At 37.0% G+C, this 22,749-nt stretch overlaps 1 protein-coding gene across 1 annotated transcript in view; it reads left to right on the top strand.

Annotated features, from left to right (window-relative positions):
- The first annotated feature begins 4,005 nt into the window (after positions 1-4,005).
- Positions 4,006-22,749, top strand: part of LOC144252026 (DNA polymerase alpha catalytic subunit-like) — a 67,641-nt gene continuing 48,897 nt past the window's right edge. The window contains 8 exon segments of the mRNA XM_077794603.1: positions 4,006-4,225; positions 9,222-9,346; positions 13,391-13,487; positions 14,517-14,597; positions 20,582-20,697; positions 21,165-21,227; positions 22,059-22,151; positions 22,583-22,670. Of these exon segments, the coding sequence (XP_077650729.1) occupies positions 4,006-4,225; positions 9,222-9,346; positions 13,391-13,487; positions 14,517-14,597; positions 20,582-20,697; positions 21,165-21,227; positions 22,059-22,151; positions 22,583-22,670 (883 nt within the window).

Raw genomic sequence — 22,749 nt, 5'->3', positions numbered from 1 at the left:
GGATTGCTGTATGTATACACATGGATGTATAACCAATGTGATTCTGCAGTTTGTACACGTGGAAAAATGAGAATTCATACCCTATTTGAATCAAATGTATGATATGTCAAGATCATTGTATTGTCTTGAACAACTAATAAAAAAATAAAAATTTTTAAAAAAGAATATCCTAGTTGAACTAAGAATCTTTGTATAGCCACAAAGCTGGTTTTGACAATACAAAGAAAATCAGACTTGAGGCCTAGACTCATACTAACAAACTCACGCAGATATTGATTGACACCAGAGTGCTAATTTATTAATTTACAATGAGAAATAAACCTGACAGAGTATAATCTGGTTGACTGTTTCTTTCCCTGCTTTTTTTTTTTTTGTTAGTAGGGATTGAACTCAGGGTGCTTAACCACTGAGCCACATCCCTAGTCCTTTCTGTTTTTTTTTATTTTGAGACTGGGTCTTGCTAAGTTGCTGAGGCTTGCTTTGAGCTTGCCATCCTCCTGCCTCAGCCTCCCAAGCCACTGGGGGATATGTGCCACCATGCCTGGCTTTTTGTTTCCCTCTGAAGAAAAAAATCTAGTTTACAAAAGAAAGATTGCTTGAGGAGTAGAAAATATTTGATTTGGGGGCTGAGGTTATGGTTCAGCAGTACAGCACTCATCTAGCATGTGGGAGGCCCTGGGTTCCATCTTCAGTACCAATGAAAATAAATCAAATAAAGGTATTGTGTCCAACTACAACTAAAAAATAAATATTTTAAAAAAAGAAAGAAAATATTTGATTTTGCTTACCATCTTATCCCTAGGGTCTTGAGTAGTGTCAGAAAGAGAACAGGCACTCAATAAACATTTGATGAATGAATGAGTGCTATGAAAGTTGTTCATAGGGTCTTAACTGCTACTGCCATTGAGATAGACACCCGTTCACCAGAAATAGAGAAGTTACACAATGTAAAAAATGGGTCAGTTTTGGTGTTAGACAAATAAGAGGCTAGATTCCCCCATCTGAAACTTACTTTACTGTTTCAATTAGTAAAGTAAGTAAAGTGAAAGTAAAATAAGTATAATTCATATAATTAGGTTTGATTATATATAAACCCCCCAAACAACTTCTTTGAATATGTTCAATGTTTAGTTCTCCATCATGGAAAAGACTGGAGGAGGGCAGCTCAGGGATGGTGTAACAGCTTCACAATGTTTATGGACTCACATTGTTACCACTCTATTCCAACATCTCAGTGTGTGACTTTCATTTTTACAGTTATATCATGACCCAAGATGGCTTCTGAGCTTCAGCCATCACATCTGCATTGCAAGAAGAAATACATGGAAAAGGCAAAATGGCAAAACAGAATCCCCTTTCAGACATGCCAGATTTCTTTAAATAGCCTTCCCTCAAATCCCCTCACAACACTACCACTTATATTTTGTGGTCCAGAAATCTGTCATATAGCTAAAACTTGTTGCAAAGAAGACTGGGAAATGTGGTCTTTTCATCCTTCTGCCAATGTGCCCAGTTGAAAATCCACATTCTATTACTAGAAAAAATGGGGAGAAATGCCTGTATGGATAAATAACTTGAAATTTCTTGAATAGAGATTTAATATAATAGTTAAAGCACCAACATGCTCCAAAAAATGATCATAACCAAATATATTCACTGAAAGAAATTTCTGCCAGCTGATACACTTAATTAGTTTAACTATCATATCCCTTTGATTATGTTGATACCAACACACTGACAAAGTGATAAGAATAGCTGTTTATTAAATGCTTTTTAGGTGTGGACTTCATGATGGCACTATACATGTATTATTTCAATTAAATTTCACAATAGCTTCTTAGGTAAGTATAAACATTTTATAAAAGAAGAGCCTGAGATCTCAATAATCAGCACAAGTTTAAACAGAAGTAGAATTCTAAGAGTCAACTCCCAAATCTGATTCTACATGATGCTTTAATCCTTCCAATATAATATTAAAGAGAACAAATTATAAACAATATTTTAAAATAATAATTCTACCATCTCAGAAGATACAGTCCATTTTGCATATCGCATTCACATAATTATTCAATATATTGTTGCAATTAAATGAGCATACATCATTTTGCCCTCTGCTGTTTTCACTTTATGAAATATCATAAACAATTTCCAGGTTTTGCATTTTCCTAATTACTTTCCTTTTGATATCACATCATTAATCTGCTGCTCTGGAGTGGACGTTTAGATCCCAAATTTTTGCTAACATAAATGGCACGCATTAACATCTTTGCATTTCTTTTCATCTTTATTATTTCTTACAAAACTTTTATATGTGAGTTGGGCATGGTGGTACATGCCTATAATCCCAGCTATGCAGAAGGCTGAGACAGGAGGATTGCAAATTGGAGGCCAGCCTGGGCAATTTAGAAAGACCTGGTTTCAAAAGAAAATAAAAAGGGCTGGGAATGTTGCTCAGTGGTAGAGTGCTTGCCTAGCATGCATAAGACTTGGATTCAATCCTCATTACTGAAAAAAATTTACATAGGGAAATAATGGCTTAAAATATATAACCATGCTTATTGTACTCACATTGCAATGTTATGTTCCAAAATATTGTACCAATTTACACTGCCACCTTTAACACAGGAGCAGTGCACACTTCACGTTACCAGCAGTGGATAGTGTTTATATAAAGAGCTATAGAGAGTTAAAAAGGCAAAATTATATTGTTATGCATGTATGAATATGTAACAAAAAAATCCCATTCCTATGTACAACTCTAATGCACAATAAAAAAAAAAGTAGAAACATATCAAGACCAGGCACATAAGAATTTTGAATGGGATTCAAAAATATTTTGTAGGTTATGTTATGGACTGAATATGTGTCAGAAGGAGAAACAGGGAGTAAAAATAGGTTTATTGGGTATTAAGTAATGTTACTAATCATTATTTAAACAAAATGGTCATCACACGAAGAAGAGGTCTACAAGCATGTGGGCAAAAGTGTAGAGAAAATATTACCAATGTACAGTAAGCATTATTCAATAAAATATACCTATTTGGAAAAAGAAAAAAATGAGATGCTTACATTGCATGTATTGTACCATACACAAGAATCTAATGCCCTTTTGTCTTTCAAAACATTAACATTTTGGAGGAGTCCAGGCAAGATGCTTTGTAAGTCATCCTGCACTGTGTATCTATAAGTGGTCCTATACTTTGAAAAAGTCTGATTGTTTCTTCATGTTTAGATTCAGGCTAGTGTGTGTTGTATTTGCAAGAAGAGCATATAGGCGATGTTGTTCTTTTCTCAAGTGCATCACATCAGGTCAAATGTGATGAGGTTAGACTGCCACTTATTAGTGATGCTTCTTTTGGTCATTTGGTTAAGATGATGCATATACTTTTTTTTTTTCTTTTGTACCAGGGATTGAACCCAAGGGTGTTTAACCACAGAGCCACATCAAAGCCCTTTCCATGTTTTTTTTTTAATTTATTATTAATTTTGAGATAGAGTCTCACTAAGTTGTTCAGGGCCTTGCTAAGTTGCTGAGGGTCGCTTTGAACTCATGATTCTCCAGCCTCAGTTTCCCAAGTTGCTGGGATTACAGGCGTGAGCCACTGCTCTGAGCGGTGCATATACCTTTAAGTTAGGACACACACACACACACACACACACACACACACACACACAGTGTTCACATTCCTTGAGGCAAAGGATCAGACAAAACTCAGAGTGCGCACCAGGAGGCAGTCGTTTTCCGGGTTTGGGGGAGGGGGACCAGGGGGCCAGCCCTACCACGCCCACCTTCCTGCCCGCCCGCGCCTCTTTGCTTAGAAAATCATTTCTCAGAACCAGAGAGCCCCTACTCCCACGAGCCCAAATCTTTTCCCAGTAGCTTGCGTGCGCCTGCGCAGATCCTCTGCCAAGCTCCTTTACAGACCTGACCGCTTCTTTCTCCAGCTCTCTTCCGGTCTCTTCTCAGCTCAAGTTTTTCCCTGAGGGGTCATCACAGGGCGCCAAATGCGCGCCCGCGGGAAGGCCCGGGGGGCGGGGCGCGGTGCTGTGCGGCACGTCAGTGGCCTTCCTGGCGGAAGTCCACAGCCTCCCAAGCCTCTGTTTGGCTTTCAGGCTGGCGCCTATCTCGGCCCCCGCGCCAGTTTCGGGCTGGTTGGCGCGGAATCTGGAGACTGCGGGACTATAGCGCCTGTGCACGGTGACGACTGCGAACTGGGGGCAAGCGGTGAGGGACGACTCCGCACTCAGAGCACTGGTTGGGTGTGTGGGGACAGCAGCGTGATTGCGTGTGGTGGTGGTGGTGGTGGTGGTGGTGGGGTCTTTGCTTTATTTTTTCCGAAGGAGGCGTGCGCCGGGTTCGCTGTGCGGGTCTGCTTTGGCTCAGACCTTGTGGTTCAGGGCGGGGGGCCTTTCGGGTTCAGAACCAGCATTCTAGTAGGGCGGCTTGCAAATCCGAGCCACCCTTTGCAGGGTTTTCTGTTTGGGAGACTGTCACATCTCTGTCAGCAAGTGACCCCTTTTAAAAATTCCTTTGGTAAGTCATACCCACGTGTGGGAACAACTTCAGCGAGACTGGGGTCGGTGGGGCACTGGCCTGATCGAGGGTATTTCACTTCTCCCACCCGCTTGAGGACTACGACAGAAGATATTTGCCCCTCCCTTGCTAGAAACTCCCAGAAAATTGTTACACTTTCTAACTAGGCAGGAGAGAAAGCTGCAAGTGCTGACACCATATACAAATGCGTTTTGTCTTTTTAGTAATGGATTTCTATTTTATGCAGTAACACTTTTTCTTTCAAATTATTCTATGGAAAGTTCTTCAAGTGCTGCTATTTTTTAGCGTTCAAATCTAATCATTTTGGCGAAGTTCCTAAAAAATACATCAATTCAGCATTTCGGGTACATTGTATATCACTCAGTTTGTCAGTGATAATCTTTTACTTCCAAAAATAGAATACAAAAATGCAAATAGATTCGTCTGATTTCTGATTTTTGAACAGTGTTCAACTAAAATGTGACTTAACTTCCGTGAACTTCTAACATAAAATCAGATGCTTCACTTTTTTAGCCCAAGCATCTCCTGTCACTCAAATACATCACCATTAATGAGAACTTGCTTCCTAATCAGCTTCCTTTGCATTCAGCTAGTTGTAAATCACAGATTTCAATTTGTTCTTTAGCCTTTCGTTTTTTAAGACAATTTATTTTGGAGAGTCGACTAGCCTGGATTACAAATGGGATATGGGATGTGAGTATCTGAACAGTCTTTGCAGCCTTCTATCAGTGATTTGCCACTAAGCCCTTTCTTCACCCTAAAAACTGTATGCCATCCATGAACATCAAGAAATCACTCTCTGGAGGATACTGTGCAATCTTGAGACCCCTCTTAAGTCATGATGTTGATTAAGTACTTGCTGAGAACTTGTGACTGGAATTTTTCCTTTAGAGCAGACTGAAAGATTGTTACCTGAAAGACTTCTTTTGCAAGCTAGTGTCTTGGCCTGCTTTTGGGGAGGATGGAGGTACTCCAGATAGTAATTTTAAAACAAATATTTAAGTCTTTGAAAATGGATTTTTTTCATGCTTATTCCTTTATTTACTAGTTACTTACATGAAGCATTAGAGACATGTTCCAAAAAGGGAAATCTGGATTTTGTTTCTTTTAAATGTTAGTAGGTGGAGCACCTTGACAATAGCAGTGAAAAGTTGAAATATCTATAACTATTTTTATGGATGAAAAGAGATCAAGGGGAGTTTAGTGATCAAAAAAGTGGGTATAATGGTTCATTTGTAAATATTTATTATGTACATACCAGGCATAGGTATTCTGCCAGGCTCTGATGATGGGTAGACTAGGCATGGTTTTTGTCCTCATGAGTTGAGATGAATTTCCAGTTATATGCAGTGCTGTGATGAATCTTCCCTGATGAAACTGCTTTGCTTTATTTTTGCTCTCTGAAACCAGACTATGTATGTGGGAGTATATGTATGTGTATTTGACTGCCCTGCATCTACACAAAGAGAAACAAATATAAACATTAAATTAGTTTATGTTGCTAAGTACAAATGAAGATAGCCATCCTCATGTAATCCTTGCAGCTTTATGAAGTAGACAGATGTGGTTTATTTCCATTTCACAGGACCCTCAGGTTCTGCATTAGTCAGAGAGCTTTGGTATAAGCTGAAGGAACCAACTCTAGCTAATTTAAACTGAAAAGGAATTTATTAGAATTCCATAGCATTTGCACAAATCCTGAAGGACTGGAAATCTGGTCTGCAGGTTGCTTAGCCAGAAACAGTGATTAAAATTGTGCCACAAAACTGGGCCACTGAGGAGGTCATTACCAACCATGACTAAATACTTGATGCTAGATCTTGTACCTTGGGACATTGCTGGCACTGTTGCTTCACATTCTCAATCTTCCTGCAACTCTTACTACTTCTAGAATCTTCCTTAAGTCCATATATCTCTTATTGGGACATTAGCCACTGGGCAGGTTTTTCTAATCATTAGAGCCTATTTTAATGCCCTAGCTCCAGCTGCAAGAGTGTTTGGGAAAGGGAACTTTCAGCTTGTATAGGCATAGGCTCTGTGAACCCATGGGACTTAAAGTGTGTGTGTGTGTGTGGCGTGGGGGGGGGGTTCCACAGATTGTTTCAGATGCTGGGCAGCTTCAAATAAAACAGCTGTCCACTGCTGAACTGGTTAACTTGTAGTCTCATATTACCTACTAAATGGCAGAGCTGGGATGTGCTACATCTTAATTTCTCATTTGTACTGCTCACTTTACACTCATGTCAAACTTACCTTCTGCACTGATTTTCTCTTGATTCCTGAGTACACTTTGGATTTGAATACCTTTGTAGTTTGTCTCACACCTCTTCCTCTGTTTGTTCCACTTTTTACCCTGTTCTGTGCTGGTGAAATTCCTTCTAGGCTTGTATTGGAGACCTCCCCTATGAAAACTGACCTGATTTCTCACGGAAAATTAATGGTTCTCTTCTCTACATTTCCTGTCTGCTGTTCTTACCTCTTCTATGGCACTATATTTGTATTATGATGGTAGTCTCAGGGTCTTTTGCTTTACTTGACTGTGAACCTCTTGAGGCTACATGCAGCTCTGTCTTATTTGTAATTGTACCACAAACCCTGTGTAGTGGAGCAGTGTTTCCTGTGGAGTAAGTCCATTTGAAGACCTTTAGATTTTGTCAGATGTCAAGGGAGTCTTAAAGGGAATATACAGCGGCTAGCTTTTCACTCTTATTGATTGTGTTTAATAATCTCTGAAACCTTTTCATGTAAGCCTACTCAAAAATTTTAAATCATTTGAATTATACCCAAGATTTTGTGACTATCATCATTAAGTACCCACATTACTTAATTTTTACTTAATGCCTTTCCAAAAATGGATTTAAAAGTCAAATGTGAAAGTCAAACAATAGGCTAAGATGTTATAGAGATTCCATTTACAGGAAGCTAAAAAATAAGATTCTCTAATTATACTTGACCTTTAAGATATAATTTTCAACAGTTTATTGCCAGTATTTGGTACATGTTCTTTAGATTGTTTCTTATACTTCAAACAGTCAAACAACTTAGTGTTGTTATGAATATGCCATTAGGGTTGGAGCTTTTAAGATGCCTCTTTATCAATACATCTCCCTTTTTGTGCCTACTCATTTTAATAAATTAGCATGGAATATAGTAGATGGCTGCTGAGCCCAAACTTATGGCTGGCAGGCAGCACTGTCATCTTGATTTGATTATTCATCAGCTGGTATCTGTGGATGAATTCATTTCAGTATGTGTGTGGGGTGGTCAGTTTGTAATGACCAAAAGCATGAAGAGTTAAAAAGTTGAATGAGTGAATGCTGAGGCCCTCTGGTATTTCAATCAGTTTTGACAAAATATATTTTAACCTTGGTAATGTGTTATTATTAACCTGTAATATCATGGTCCACTGAGGTCTTGAAGTCAGTGATAGAATTAATAAGATGGTTCCTTAGAACCATCTTTGTTTTTGTTGTTGTTTTGTTGTCCTCTAATCCTGTCATGATCTTTCAATACCACTATGAACTTTTTTTTTAAATATTTTTTTTTAGTTGTCAATGGCTCTTTATTTATATGTGGAGCTGAGAATCAACCCTGTACCTGACACATGCTAGGCAAGTGCTTTACCACTGAGCCATGACCTCAGCTCACCACTATGAACTTTAAAATTCCACTTTTTTTTTTTGGTTTTAGATGGACACTTTATTTATTTTTTATGTGGTGCTGAGGATCAAACCCAGTGCTTCACACGTGCTAGGCAAGTGCTCTACCACTGAGCTACAGCCCCAGCCCAAGAATAATTCCACTTTTAATGTTTTTACTTTTGCATCTTTATATAGTATCATCTTGTATTAGAATTATGGTACCATCTTTGTTAAATACCCCCAGTCTCTAATGTATTTCTCTTTGAAATTCCAGGTACTTTACCTGAACTTCTATTAGGGCATGTGTTCTACATATTCTTTAAGATCCAATTGCTACTTATCTCCTACATTAGATTGTAGGTAAGGTAAACACAAAGACCATATTTTTTGATCTTTTAGTCCATCATAGCACCTAGTATTTTGCAAAGAACAGATCCTTCTTAAAGACTTTCAAATGTTGATTAATAGGAAGCAAAATGAATTGTTCTTTTATGACCTACTGGATTATTTGTGGCCTGTCATTTCCAATGGAAAGGCTGTAGACTTGCTAACAGCTAATATTTCTGTAGGGTATCAGTTGGCTTTGAGACTTTCCTTTTTTTTTCCTGGAAAAAATTAACATTGGCTTCAGTTGTAACAGGATCTTAGAGAAGATTTTTGAAGAACTACAGGATCTGCATATTTGGCCATGAGCTTTGTGAATTATTTTACATTATAATATTTAATTTAATATTACATATAATAAAATTGCATATTATTGTTGACTAGAAGTGTTCTTCATTTTTTGGGGGGGGGTACTGGGGATTGAACTCAGGGGCACTTTACCACTGAGCTACATCCCCCAGCCCTTTTTATTTTGAGACAGAGTCTCATGAAGTTGCTTAGAGCCTTACTAAGTTGCTGAGGCTGGCCTTGAGCTTGCAATTCTTCTGTCTCAGCCTCTCTAGTCACTGGGATTACAGGCATGCACCACCATGCCTGGCTGTGATTTTGTAACATCTCCTATACCTTTCTGTTTTTATCACCTGTGTCAGATTCAGGAAGTTTTGTAACTTCTCGGGCTCGTCGAGAAAAAAAGTCAAAGAAAGGTCGCCAAGAAGCTCTAGAAAGACTGAAAAAGGCTAAAGCCGGTGAGAAGTATAAATAAGAAGTAAGTAACCATTTTTCTTCCTGTACTTTATCTAATTTATAGCCTGCTGGTAGTGTGTGTCACCTCTGTAACTGTATTAGTCATCTTTTTGTCCCAGTGACCAAAAGACCTGACAGGAACAACATAGAGGAGGAAAAGTTTGCTTTGGCTCTCTGTTTCAGAGATTGAATTCATAGTTGGCCAATTCCATAGCTCTTGGGCTATGGAGAGAGGCAGAACATTGTGGCATAAAGGCATGGCAGAGAAAAAGCAGCTCAGAATATGGCAATGGGGGGAAGGAGGGAGAGAGAGAGAGAGAGAGAGAGAGTGAGAGAGAGAGAGAGAGAGATTGATTGATTGATTTCTGCTCACCAAGGACAAAATATAAACCCCAAAGGCACACCCCAGTGACCTACCTCCTATAGCCACACCTTATCTGCCTATAGTTAATGCCCAGTCAATCGATCCACCGATCAGGTTAAGGCTTTTATAACCTAATCATTTCACCTCTGAACATTCTTGCATTGTCTCACACATGAGCTTTTGGGGCATACCGTATACCTAAACTGTAACCTGCTTGAAATAATACTTTCCCAGAATAGCTTCAGTTGAGGACTGAATACAAGTCATTAGTAACAAAGCAAAACTACAAAACACCCTTTGACTCTTATAAAGTTGTTTTAGGGTTTACAAAGTGTTTTCACACATATTTGAGCCACCAAAGAAGAAATCACATGGATTTAGAAATATTTGTGTATTTCTAAATACTAATTTAATTTAATAGTAATTATGAGGTAGATTTATAGATTATGGAGAGTACTCATTCCTTAAAAGTTCCTGTAAGGCACTTTACAGATGAGTTTAAAATTCCAAAATTAAAGTAGCTATATCTATACTTTCCTTATTTGGTGTGCTGTGTCTCTGCTAGGTCCCTTGGCTTCGCTGGGGGAACTGAGCGGTGCTTTAACTTTAAAGTCTTTAGCAGCCTAGTTAAGTACCTTCTCCTTGGACAGTATTGTTTTAATTTGCAAGGGAATGGAGACTTGGACCTTACTTCTGCAATGTCCTGCTTGTAAGATTGAATGTAATACACTTTTGGTGGTTTTCCTCTGCTCATTATTTTTGCCCTGTATGCAAAAAGTAAAGTGATTACCATCTATATATCATGGTTTAGCTTTACCTTCAGCACTCTTTCTGAGTATCTTAACTGCCAAGGCTAGAAAGTGATTAATGCTAGAAAATAATAATACCTAACTTTATTTTTCAGCTGACACTATTATAAGTGATTTTACTAATATATTTATTCATTTAATCCATCTAGTAACCATATATAAATTAGATACTATGACTAACAACAGTTTGAGGTGAGGGCACAGAAATTCAGTGAGATCACATGGCAGATCCTTTATTTAGACCCAGGCAGTCTGGGTTTGGAATATGCACATTTCACTATGGCCTTTACTGTACTGGGCAATTAAGCAAATAGAAGAGGATTTTTTGCCATGTGGCTGGCACCATTTGTTCAGTTAAGGGAGGCAATCAGATAATAAAATGTTGCTAAAAGAATTAGAGTGAAGCAAAAGTAAAGCATTTTTAATGTAGGTTTTGTGGGGCATTTCTGATGTTGGCACAATTTGGCTGATTTCTCTTTAAACACTGTGATATTAATTGTATGGCTCCCCAGCACTAATAAATAAAGAGTCAGGGCCTGGGATTGTGGCTCAGTGGTAGAGCGCTTGCTTAGTGCGTGTGGGGCCCTGGGTTTGACCCTTAGCACCACTTATAAAATAAATAAATAATAAATAAAACAAAGGTATTGTGTCCACTGCAACTAAAAAATATTGAAAAAATAAAGAGTCAAAAGAACTTTTTATTCAAAATGATTTTTTTAAATATTTATTTTTTAGTTGTAGGTGGACACAATATCTTTATTTTATTTTTATGTGGTGCTGAGGATCAAACCCAGTGCTCCACACATGCCAGGAGAGTGCTATACCTCTGAGCCACACCCCAGCCCCCAAAATGATTTTTAAAAATAGTTTTCTTAGCCAGGTGCAGTGGTGCATGCCTATAATCCCAGCAACTTGGGAGGTTGAGGCAGGAGGATCACAAGGTAGAGGCCAGCCTAAGCAACTTAGTGAGACACTATCTCAAAAAATAAAAAAGGCTGGGGCTGGGGCTCAGTGGCAGAGCACTTGCCTAGCATGTGTGAGGCACTAGATTTGATCCTTAGCACTGCATACAAAAATAAAATAAAGTCATGCTGTCCATCTACAACCAAAAAGAAAAACAAAAAGGACTGGGGATTTAGCTCAATGGTAAAGCACCCGTGAATTCAATCCTCAGTATCAAAAAGAGAAAGTTTTCTAGGATCTTCTTAATATTATATAAATCAACTGGGCACAGTGGCACCTGCCTATGGTCTCAATGGCTCAGGAGGCTGAGGTAGGAGGATCACAAATTCAAGGCCAACCTCAGAAACTTAGCAAGACTCTATCTCAATATAAAAAGTAAAAGGGTTTGGGGATGTAGCTCAGTGGTAAAGTGCCCCTGGGTTCAATCCCCAGTACCATCCCCTCAAAAATAGTATATAAATCAGTTGGACGTGATGGCACATGCCTATAATCCCAGTGGCTTGGGAGGCTGAGGCAGTAGGATCACGAGTTCAAAGCCAGCCTCAATAATGGCAAGGTGCAAATCAATCCAGTGAGACCCTGTCTCTAAATAAAATATAAAAAATGGTTGGGGATATGGCTCAGTGGTCAAGTGCCCCTGAGTTCAATCCCCGGTACCCCCCCAAATAGCTTATAAATCAATTATTTAAATAAAAAACAACAGTATCCCTTCAACCAACAATAATAATTATGCCAGCCTCCCCTCCCAAAAAAGAAAATTGGTTAATATGATAATATTAATTGGACTAGTTTACATTTGGCTTGTTAATAAGTTTGGTAGAGTAGGTCGTTTTTTATCAAATGGTAAAAGGCCAAATCAGTACCTGCCAGTGATCCCTAGAGAGTAAGTTAAAAAAGAGGTGAAACAAAGCCTAGTCCTGTAATCATTATATGCTTTATAGGTGTGGCAGAAATCAGTCAGCTCTGTTCATCAAGCTCTCAAATCTCTGTGTCCCAGGTTTTTCCTAGAGTCTTAGCTCTTCAGGTAGAGTTAGTCATCTCCCCTGATATCCTATTTGAAAAATGCAGAACTCTTGAGAGAAGGCGGATATTTTTCATGAGATATCTATGAAATCTTCCTAACCAGCTCACCAGATTCTCATTTGGGGTGTATGTGGCCTATTACCATGGGCAGTGGCAGCAATGGTGCACTTCTGTTATTTTGTGCAGAGGTATTCTACTTTAGTTGTACCAGTAGCTCATGGTACTATGACCCTTTGACAGGCAGCTAGTGTGGCTACTTTCTCTGGACTTGCCTTTCAAACAGCTCAGCATATAAATCCCTGTGCAGTTTCAAAACCTGAGAGTGGTGGAGGATCAGTGGTGAAGCAAAGAGCGAACACTCAAAAGCCTTTTCTTGTTGGCTTATAGAAGAATATGCTTGTTTTGCCAAATTTTTGTAGGGGGCTGGATGAGGGAGATTTTCCTTTTGCATTTTATTTAGTCAAACAGGCATTAAAATTGTTGTCTATTTGTAGAACATCCATCAGTAATGGAGAAAGAGGTGGTATGCCTTACAGGTTTGCTAAGTATAGGAGCAACCAGTCTAGAAATTACAAGTGAATAATCCCCAAAGCAGCTAATGAAGAATTGGCTATAATTCAGTTTGTTTTTTATGAAGTAGATGAGTAATTGATGGTGTGACAAGTATATTATGCTAATGGAATCATTTAATATCTTATGTTAACACCCACCTAAAAGGAATACTAAGTTAATTGATGTCTATTTAAGGAAAACCCTGTAGTGGTATTGAATGTCAGAACTCATGATTTGGTTGCAGCTTCTCCATCAGGCTGCCATTCCAGTTTCAATTTGACAATTTTTTTTTCATAAGAATTGTTTAACACTTTCACTCCATTTGAAGCTTTTTCTCAAACTTGTATAATGGCAGATCGAGGACTTCACAAGTGTTTATGAAGAAGTTGATGAAGATCAGTATTCGAAGCTGGTTCAGGCACGGAAGGATAATGACTGGATTGTGGATGATGGTATGTAGGAGGAAATTACCTGCCAGGCACTGTGTTAGTTGCTTTTTGTAGGTTTTCATGTGGAGTTTCTACTTTGCCTGGGTGGAGGGAAGGCATTGTTAGAATCATACCTTTGGTTTGGATCATTTTTAGTTATTTGAGGATGAGGAAGCAGAACAATAAGAAGTTGATTTGGCAACATTTTGGAGAATCAAGGCACATACCTCAAGATATAGTAAAAATCATCCAGGAAACAACTCTGTGGGAATTGTGAAGATGCATGAGACCCTGCATTCAACCCCCAACACCAAAGTGGGGAAGGGTGAATTGGGAGGAGGGTGAATTGGAGTGAATTGTTTCTGTGGGGCCAAAACACAGCATCTGAATTAAGGGACAGAGGTTGAGGTTCTCTTTTCTCCTTTGCAACTGTGTGACTGTGGCCAAGTTACTTAATGCCATTGAGCCACAAGTTTTTATTCTATAAATGGAGATAAGAAAACTATCTCCCTGATTGCTGCAAGGAGCAGGTGAAGTTTTAGGTATGAGAGGTAATATGAGCAATGGAAAGTACTGTAAAAGCTGGTTCTTTTCTACTGTTCTTCTGTCCCTTGTATAAAGCTTCCTGCTTATATGATTGCTGACCACAGGAAGGAGATATAGACTGTGTCTGTGATTATGTTTCTATTTCTGTAATAGAGCTCAGCTATGTTCTAATTTTCCCATGTAGACTAGGGTTTTTAAAAAATTCTTCTGGTAGAGTAAAATACCTGTGAAGCAAGCTTTTGTAGCTAAGTTTTTGATCCTATGGGACCAGATCATTTCCCTGTTTCACCTAGCTAGGTATAGTATATATTTGGTTTTGATGCCACATCTGCTGTGTGGATGACCTGCATTGTCTGAGACCTGTTTGAATAGGATTCTGCTGTACTTATAAATGGAACAGACTAGGAGAACATCTGAGTGGGTACAAAAGTATTCTTTTTGCCAAGGCTAAAATATTGTTGATGACTTGTGAAAACTTGATCCCAATATTAAATTTTGTTCCTGCAGATGGTATTGGTTATGTGGAAGACAGCCGAGAGATTTTTGATGATGATCTTGAAGATAATGCTCTTGAAACCAGTGAGAAAGGTACCTACAAGAGAATGTCATTTTGAGATTTGAAGAATTGTCTAAACTTTTAAGATGACTTGGTATTCTGAAACAGTCTCCTTTTGAGGGAGAAGAACCTACACAATTATTTTTAGATAGAGTATATGTTCTGACAGTGAGAGAATCACAGTTGTGTAGAAAATTAAATATAAGAAACAAAAACAGTACCAGAAAGTATGAAATTTTTAGTCCTATGGTCAGTTTAGAGTTGTTGATATTGAGGACTGCCATAGTAAGTGATGTGTTTTAATTCCTACTGAAATGATGAACTCAGAATTTTAGCTCTTCAGTAATTGTACAGTACAATAATAAAGTTTAATACTAGTGTAATCAGCTTGCTTTGTTTAATTGAAATTTAAAATGATATGAATGAATGTGTTAAATTTTCTTAACTGTACAATCTTGGCATTTTTTTCAGGTAAACAAGCCAGATTTAGTTCTGTAAAATGAGAATGGGAAATACTCCTTGGTTTTGTTTTTTTTTTTTTTGGTTTAGTTTGTTAATTGGTCTTCTACCACCAAGTGATAGATAAGTGGTCAGCAAACTGTGGCTTAATTTTTTTGGAAAAAAAACCACTTCATTGAGATATAACTCACATGCTGTGTAATTCACTCATTTAAAGTATAAAATTCATCACAGAATTGTGCAGCTATAACCATAGGTTATTTTAGAACATTCTCCATTAACAGCCCCCCCCCATATCATCAAATCATATCTGTTTTTATACAGCCATTGAGCTAAGGAAAGGTTTTTATGTTTCCAAAGTGCGTCGTGTGTGTGTTTGGTGCTGGAGATTGAACCCAGGGCCTTGTGCATGGGAGGCAAACACTCTACTAACTGAACTATATCCCCAGCCCCCAAAGTGTGTTTTTTGAAAAAACGATAAATATAAAGAATACATAATCATGTTACAGAATCCTATTTGGCCACAAAGCCTTACGTCTCTGCTATCATGCTCTTACAGAGGGAGTGGACTCTCATTTGCACATTAATGTTTTGCAACATTTGTTTCCTCTCCCCTTTCCAACCACTGACACAGACTAATTGTTGGTGAAATTTTTGAACTTCAGAAGTCCCTTTCTAAGAATAAAGGCTCTCATCTGCTTAACCACAGTAATATTATCATTTATCATTGTCTATAGTAATATGTGTCCAGTTTGCTGAGTCTTTTGCAGCCTTTTTTTTTTTTTTTTTGCAGTATTGGAAATTGACCCTGGGCTTGCTTCGCATACACAAGGCCCTGAATTCATGCCCTCTGTAAAGAGCATTCCATTCCCTTAGTGTTGATAATAAATTTGATCTCCTGGTTAAGATGATATGTCAGATTCCTTCTAAAGCTACCTTTCCCCCTTTATGATTAACGCAAATAAGTGGTGATAATTTGAGACCATGTGTATATCCCATTTTCCCATGAATTTTCACCCAGTGCTTTCAGCATCTGTTGATGATTCTCTCCTTTTAAATTTTTTCTATTATTTTTGAGATAGAGTCTTGCTACGTTGCCCAGGCTGGCCTTGAACTTCTAGGGTCAGGTGATCTTCGTGCTTAAGCCTCCTTAGTGGCTGGGTCTACAGGTGCATGCCACTGCACTCAGCTTCTTTCCTTTTTAAAATTATCAATTCAAACTCATGGGTTTCTAGAAAATTTACTGTTATAATTCAGTGCTACCATTTCTCCTTTCGGTGTTCAAATTATCCCAGATTTAGCTGGTAGGAGTGAAACCCCTTTTAGTTGGTGCCTGCATCCTTTTGATGTGATCCAATCAGTCTGAGCATTTCCTATCTATCAGGGCTGAGAAGATGTTCAAAGTTTACCTTGTACTCCTCCTGTACCAGACTTGGAATCAACTGTTTCTAGCCACTATCTGGTTCCTTTCATGGGGAATATTATTCAGATCTGGGAGAAGGATGTGTTTATTGCTCTTGGGGTATGATGGTTTCTAGCTTCTAGGCCCTTTTGGTGAACAGAACTAGGAAATTATGTATGTTTTGAATTCATACTGATAAATTTTATCCAAGTCCAATACTACTGAATTCATCTTCTCAATTCATATTTTTACACTTTCAATGAAAATCCTTGTTTTCTGAAATATACACAGTTGATTTAGAATTACTAAACCAACAACCTTTCTGTTTATTTTAAGGTACATTTTTTTTAGTTATAGGTGGACACAATATATTTTATTTTGAGGATCGAACGCAGTGCCTTATGCATGCTAGGCAAGCACTCTACCTCTGAGCCACAACCCCAGCCCTCTATTAACAACCTTTCTAAGTAAAGTTTATGATTTCTTTGCAATTTTACTTGTTCTTGGTGTATATCCCTCTAAAGATTTATTGTGAGAGTTTATAGGTTCATTTGTTTTTGTATTCAAATTTTTAAAAGTCTTTAACTTTTTACAATATTATAAAATAACTATATAATGTCAAAATCAAAATGATATCAAGAGATATATGCAGAAAAGTCTTGCTCTTATTCCTATGCCTTCTGACTTATTTCTACCCATCTCTATAAATAACCATTTTAATTAATTTCTGGTTTATCTTTCCTTTATTCACAGTTATTAAAAAAAACATATGTTTGGTTTTCCCTCAGAGGGGATGTTATTTATTCATTCATCCATCCATTAGAGTATGAATGGACCAATTTCTGCCAAACTGTAGTGTAGAAACTCTATACACTGGGACCCTTTTGTAGAATTGTGGCGAATTGTGTATTTGTAGTTTATATGTGTCCTGGAAGATAGAATGAACCCATTTACTGTATTATGTCCCAGAATCAAGGAGACCTGTGTTATGGCTATATTGTTAATTATATCAACTGGACATAGTCCCGAACACCTATGTAGATTTTAGTTTTGGTCAGCTGCAAATTAGGATGTTGGACTGGTTAAGGAGCTTCTCAAAGAAAGGACCCATGTCCCACTCACTCCAGGGCTGATCACAGCAGCAGACATGAAAGAAGTATGCAGTATTTGTTGAATAAATGAGCCACCACTGTTTCTTTTCATATTGTTATCTGTTTTGGCAATACATTAGTAAAGAGAATGAGTTGATATTCTGGAAGACAGCTAGTCTTAGAAATTTTTATTTCATGCTTTGCCACTGTCATTCACCCACAAATCCCCATTGTTTCAGTGAACCTCACTAAGAGCCCACGTAAGGTCACAAGATATTATGAAGGCAAACAGAATTCTGAAATCCATTTTAAAAATTTACAAGAAATTGTAGTTTTGAGTATAAAGTCAGCTCCTTATGGTGTGAATCCAGTCCCTGGCATGCTGTTTTCAAATAGAGAAAAATATTGGTCAAGTCCAAATGAAGAAAAATAACTGGAAAAGCACAATAAAACAAACACTAATTGTGGATTTCTGCATACTAAACTGTGTGTGTGGGGGCGGTTGCTGGGGTTTGAACCCAGGGCCTTGTGCATGCAAGGCAAGCACTCTACCAACTGACCTATATCCCCATATCCCCAGCTCCCTTGCATACTAAACATTTTAACCATTAGGTATATTCTGTCTTCAAACTGCTCCAGTTGGTCTCAATAAAGATACAAGTTCCTTAATGCAATTCTCTGGTCTCACATATTTTACAAATGTCCTGTAAACCTTTTCATAGCCTTGCCATGTGAAAAATGCCTGTTTTTATTATGGTAGAATACATATCACAGAATTTACCATGACATTCAGTACATTTGCAGTGTTTGCAGCCATCACCATTATCTAATTTCAGAATATTTTCATTGCCCCAGATGGAAACCCCATACTCATTAAGCAGTCACTCTCTAGTCTTCCTTCCCTCAGCACCTGGCAACCATTAATCTGCTTTCTGTTTCTATGGTTTTGCCTGTTGTGGATGTTTTATATAACTGGGATCATACAATATGTAACCTTTTTTGTCTGGCATCTTTCACTTAGCATAATGTTTTAAAGTTCCTTCCATGCTATAGCATGTATTAGTGCTTTATTCTTTTTTGTGGCTGAATAATATTATCTGGATATGTGTTGCCCATTTTGTTTACCCATTCATCAGTTGATGGGCACTGAGTTATCTACCTTTTTTAATGCTGCTATGAACATGTATGTTGAAGCTTTTGTTTGAATACCTGTTTTCATTTCTTTTGGATATATACCTAGGAATGGAATTGTGTGTATGTATTTCTATTTTCTTTCTTAGACAAAAGATATCATCTATAGATAGTTTTGTAGTTTGCTTTTTTCATTTAAGATATTCTGAAAATCACTTCATATTAGTACTTAACAGATTTTTCTTATTTATGTCTTTATGGCTGCATAGTACTCCATTATATTGATATGCTATCATTTATTAAAATAATTATTTTGGGTAGACATTTATTTTCAATAATTTATTATTACAAATAGTGCCACACATCCAGTAACTCTTGTGCATATTATGTTTTCCTTGGAAAATTCCTAGAAGTGGAATTGTTGGCTCAGAGAGTAAATGCTCACAAAATTTTTATTAGGCGTTGACAAGATATTGCCAAGTTCTCAAGTTCTTCTAGGAGTTTTTCTTTTGTACCCTCCTATGAACAGTGTCTGAGTGTGTATTTCCCCAAAGCCCTGCTGATAGTATGTTGTTAAGCTGAATTTTTGTGAGTCTGATATGCGAGAAATGGCATCTCAGTGTGGTGTTCATTTGCATTTCTTTTATACATAAAGTTGTGGATCTTCTCATAAAACTTTGTATTTATTGCTCACATTCCTTTTGAGTTTCAATTGGTTGTTTTAGATCTTTATATCAGGGAAATGTTTGTCAGGGTAATGGATACTTTATCTGTGATACATATTGTAAATATTTTCTCCAGGTTTTTCTTTAAATTCCTTTTCTGGTGTAATTGAATTTATCAATCTGTTTTTTCCTTGAAAGTGGATTTTGAATTAGTGTTAGATTTTTACTATACCCAGGTTACAAAGGAATTTGCTTTTCTAAAGTACTTGCATAGTTTTATTTTTAAAATTTCCTTTTGATGTTTATATGGATCTTACAAATGGCTAGCCGACACTATTTATTTATAAATCTATTTTTCCCCAAGTGATGTAAGTTGTCACCTTTATTATATGCTAAATTTCCATATGTGATGGGGTCTTTTTTCTAGATTGTATTTTTTACTCATCTGGTCTCTCTATGTATATGCCACTACCACACTATTTTAATTATTCATTTAGTTTTTTTGAGATTGAGACTATTTGGGGATGAATCAGAAAGTGAGATTAAAATCGACAGTATTAGGAAAGTTGATTTACACATGGTCAGAAGAGATTAAATGGCAAAAGTTTTCTTTTAATGAGCAAATGCCTCTGTGCTGTTTAGTGTTAATGTGACATAGTTGCATGTGTCTAGTTGCTGTTCTCATAAAAATGGAAATCAGGATGCTACAGTATCATAACTGGTAATTCCATTTCTTTACAGTTAAGTTGTTCTGTCAAATTACATATAAAATCAAAGATATGATCTCATGAAGGTTACTAGGATAATATCTTGATTCCAGCTTGGCTTTATCTTTCCTATATCACTTTTTTTTACACAATACTTTTATTTATTTTTATGTGATGCTGAGAATTGAACCCAGTGCTTCACACGTGCCAGGCAAGTGCTCTACCATTGAGCTACAACCCCAGCCCTCCTGTCTCACTTAAAAAAAAAGACTTTTTATTAACACTAACATTAGCAATTAAATAGTCACACTTAACTCATCCTGATATTTAACTTGTGTTTTATCAGTTTTTGTAATAACGTTTAGCCTGAGTTTTTGAATTTAGCTTATTTTAAAGTTTCTTCTTTATGTACCTCGTGTAAAATCTTATATATTTGTATTTTGAAGTTTTAATATTTTCTTCCCAAATTCCCATATATGGAGAACAAGTGACTACTAGGCTTTTTGTTTTCCAATTTGAACTGGGACCTTTTGTGTTTCTAAATAATATATGTTCCAATAGGAAAGGATGCTAAAGCACGCAACAGAGACAAGAAGAATGTAAAGAAACTTGCAGTGACAAAACCAAACAATATCAAGTCAATGTTCATTGCTAGTGCTGGAAAGAAAACCACAGATGTGAGTTTCATGGTTTCTGTATATTTTGTCTTTTCCTTTGTGAAATGAATTTAGAATATGATTATACAGATATTAGAAACTTAATACATATTTAAATAACATTTTCCTAGCTTCACTCACTAAGTTGACTTTAGTTTTCAAATGATTTAAGCACCTCAATGATTAGAATTTGGGACATAGAAAAGAAAGATTGAACAGGAAAACTGAATTGAAAGTGTGTTTAATTTCAGTGACTAGAAGGAATATCATGTAATGAGAATTAAAATAGAGGATGGGAGCTATAAATTTAGAATTTATGTATACACAGGTGGTAGTTAAAATCTGAATAGATTTGAGCACTTAGAGTGAATGAAATGAAGATGTAAGGACTGATTGGTTAGGTTCTTCCTTTCATAGTCATGTGTGTGGTCTGGGTGAAAATTTAATGTGCAGGGCTTTCTCATTTTGCCTTCCTTTATAATCTCTAGAAAGCTGTAGATTTGCCTAAGGATGAACTGCTAGGTGACATTCTACAAGATCTGAACACTGAGGTAAGTGATTCTTTGGGAGTTATAAAATGTGCAGGGAACATTGGTTCTAGAAATAATTCAGAAGTTGTATGGAATAGACTTTTGCTAGAATTTAAAAAAATGCAAGGACAGTACCACCAAAAGAAATATCCCACAAAAATAAAAAGAAAAATAAAATCTTCCAGTTAGTTTCTTCTCACCATTTTAGGTGAGTAGTTTCTAGCTGTTACAGCTATGCGATTATGTAGATGGGGCTGTGTGGGTGTATGTTGGAAGTAGTAAGAATACACCCAGGAATCAGTTCTGTGAATGCTCACTGCTTGTGTTCAGTTGCTATAGCATATGTTCCCTAAATAGATTGAAGCCTGTCAGTCTTTAATTCTGAGTGGGAGTGAAGAAAGAGTTAGTGTCCTATTCCTGATAGAACTCAAATAGGCTCACCTACACTGCGAATTTGAAATTTGGGCATTTCTCATAAATTCTAAGTGCTTATTTAGAAGTGTATTTCTTTCTAAATGGCCATAGATCAAAATAATCTAGCATCAACACTATGCAGTCATATGTATCTTGATTGTTTTTAAATGTAATATTCTGGAAGGATAAGTGAAAGACTGCGTTAAATTTTAAAAAGAAAAGAATTGGTGAGGGGTGGATTCAGTATCTATTCAGGTTTTCTAGTGACTTCTGTAGTATTGTTGCTATAGTAACCACAGTGTATGAACATAGATCCTGCGGGGGGCGGGGGGCAGGGAAGTAAAAATGCTTATTGGGTTTCAGTGAGCGAAATGCACTTTCTCTGTTACGTGGTAAACCAAGCATGGCAGTGAATATCTGTCTTACCCTTCCTTTTAGAAACCTCAAATAACTCTTCCACCTATAATAATACCTAAGAAGAAAAGATCTACTGGAGCTTCTCTGAATCCTTTTGCTGTGTACACCCCCAAGGTAAAGTGTATAGAGATACCCTTTCTGGATTTATGATATTGTTTTAAATTTATGTATTTTTGCTTTTCTATGTGAAGGAAATGCCTTTGAATTTATTTTTGATTTTTTTTTAAATTAGGACTGCCATTCAATATATAGTTTTGTGTATTTCAAAAATAGCATGTGCCTGCTTTTTTCATAGTAAATTTTGTAGTAACTAATATGTGTTTATTATAGGTATCACAACTGTGCTAAATGCAATAATTTTCCTCCTGGAAACAAGTATTTTTTTCTGTAAATCTAGGTAACAGTAAAATAATTGAAGCTATTACATTAATAATACATAAAATCTTTTTATAAATGGGAACTGTCATTATCTTTGGTCAGGGTAGGACAGTTACATATTTTTAGTATGCAAGTCTAAGTGACTAAACATTTAAAAATGTTTACAGGCAATTCCTTCAGGAAAAACTGCTTCCCCTGTCGCCAGGAAGGAGCTTTCATTAACTCCTGCTCCTCTTAAACGAGCTGAATTTGCTGGTAAGTCTGATGTCAGGCAGAAGTGCAAGGGTGTTGAGCAGTTGTTTTTACAGCAGTAGAAGAAGTGGAGGTATTGTGA

This window comes from Urocitellus parryii, unplaced genomic scaffold (genome assembly GCF_045843805.1).
Source record: "Urocitellus parryii isolate mUroPar1 unplaced genomic scaffold, mUroPar1.hap1 Scaffold_364, whole genome shotgun sequence".
Lineage (NCBI taxonomy): Eukaryota > Metazoa > Chordata > Mammalia > Rodentia > Sciuridae > Urocitellus > Urocitellus parryii.
This window is presented reverse-complemented; position numbering and strand designations above follow the sequence as displayed.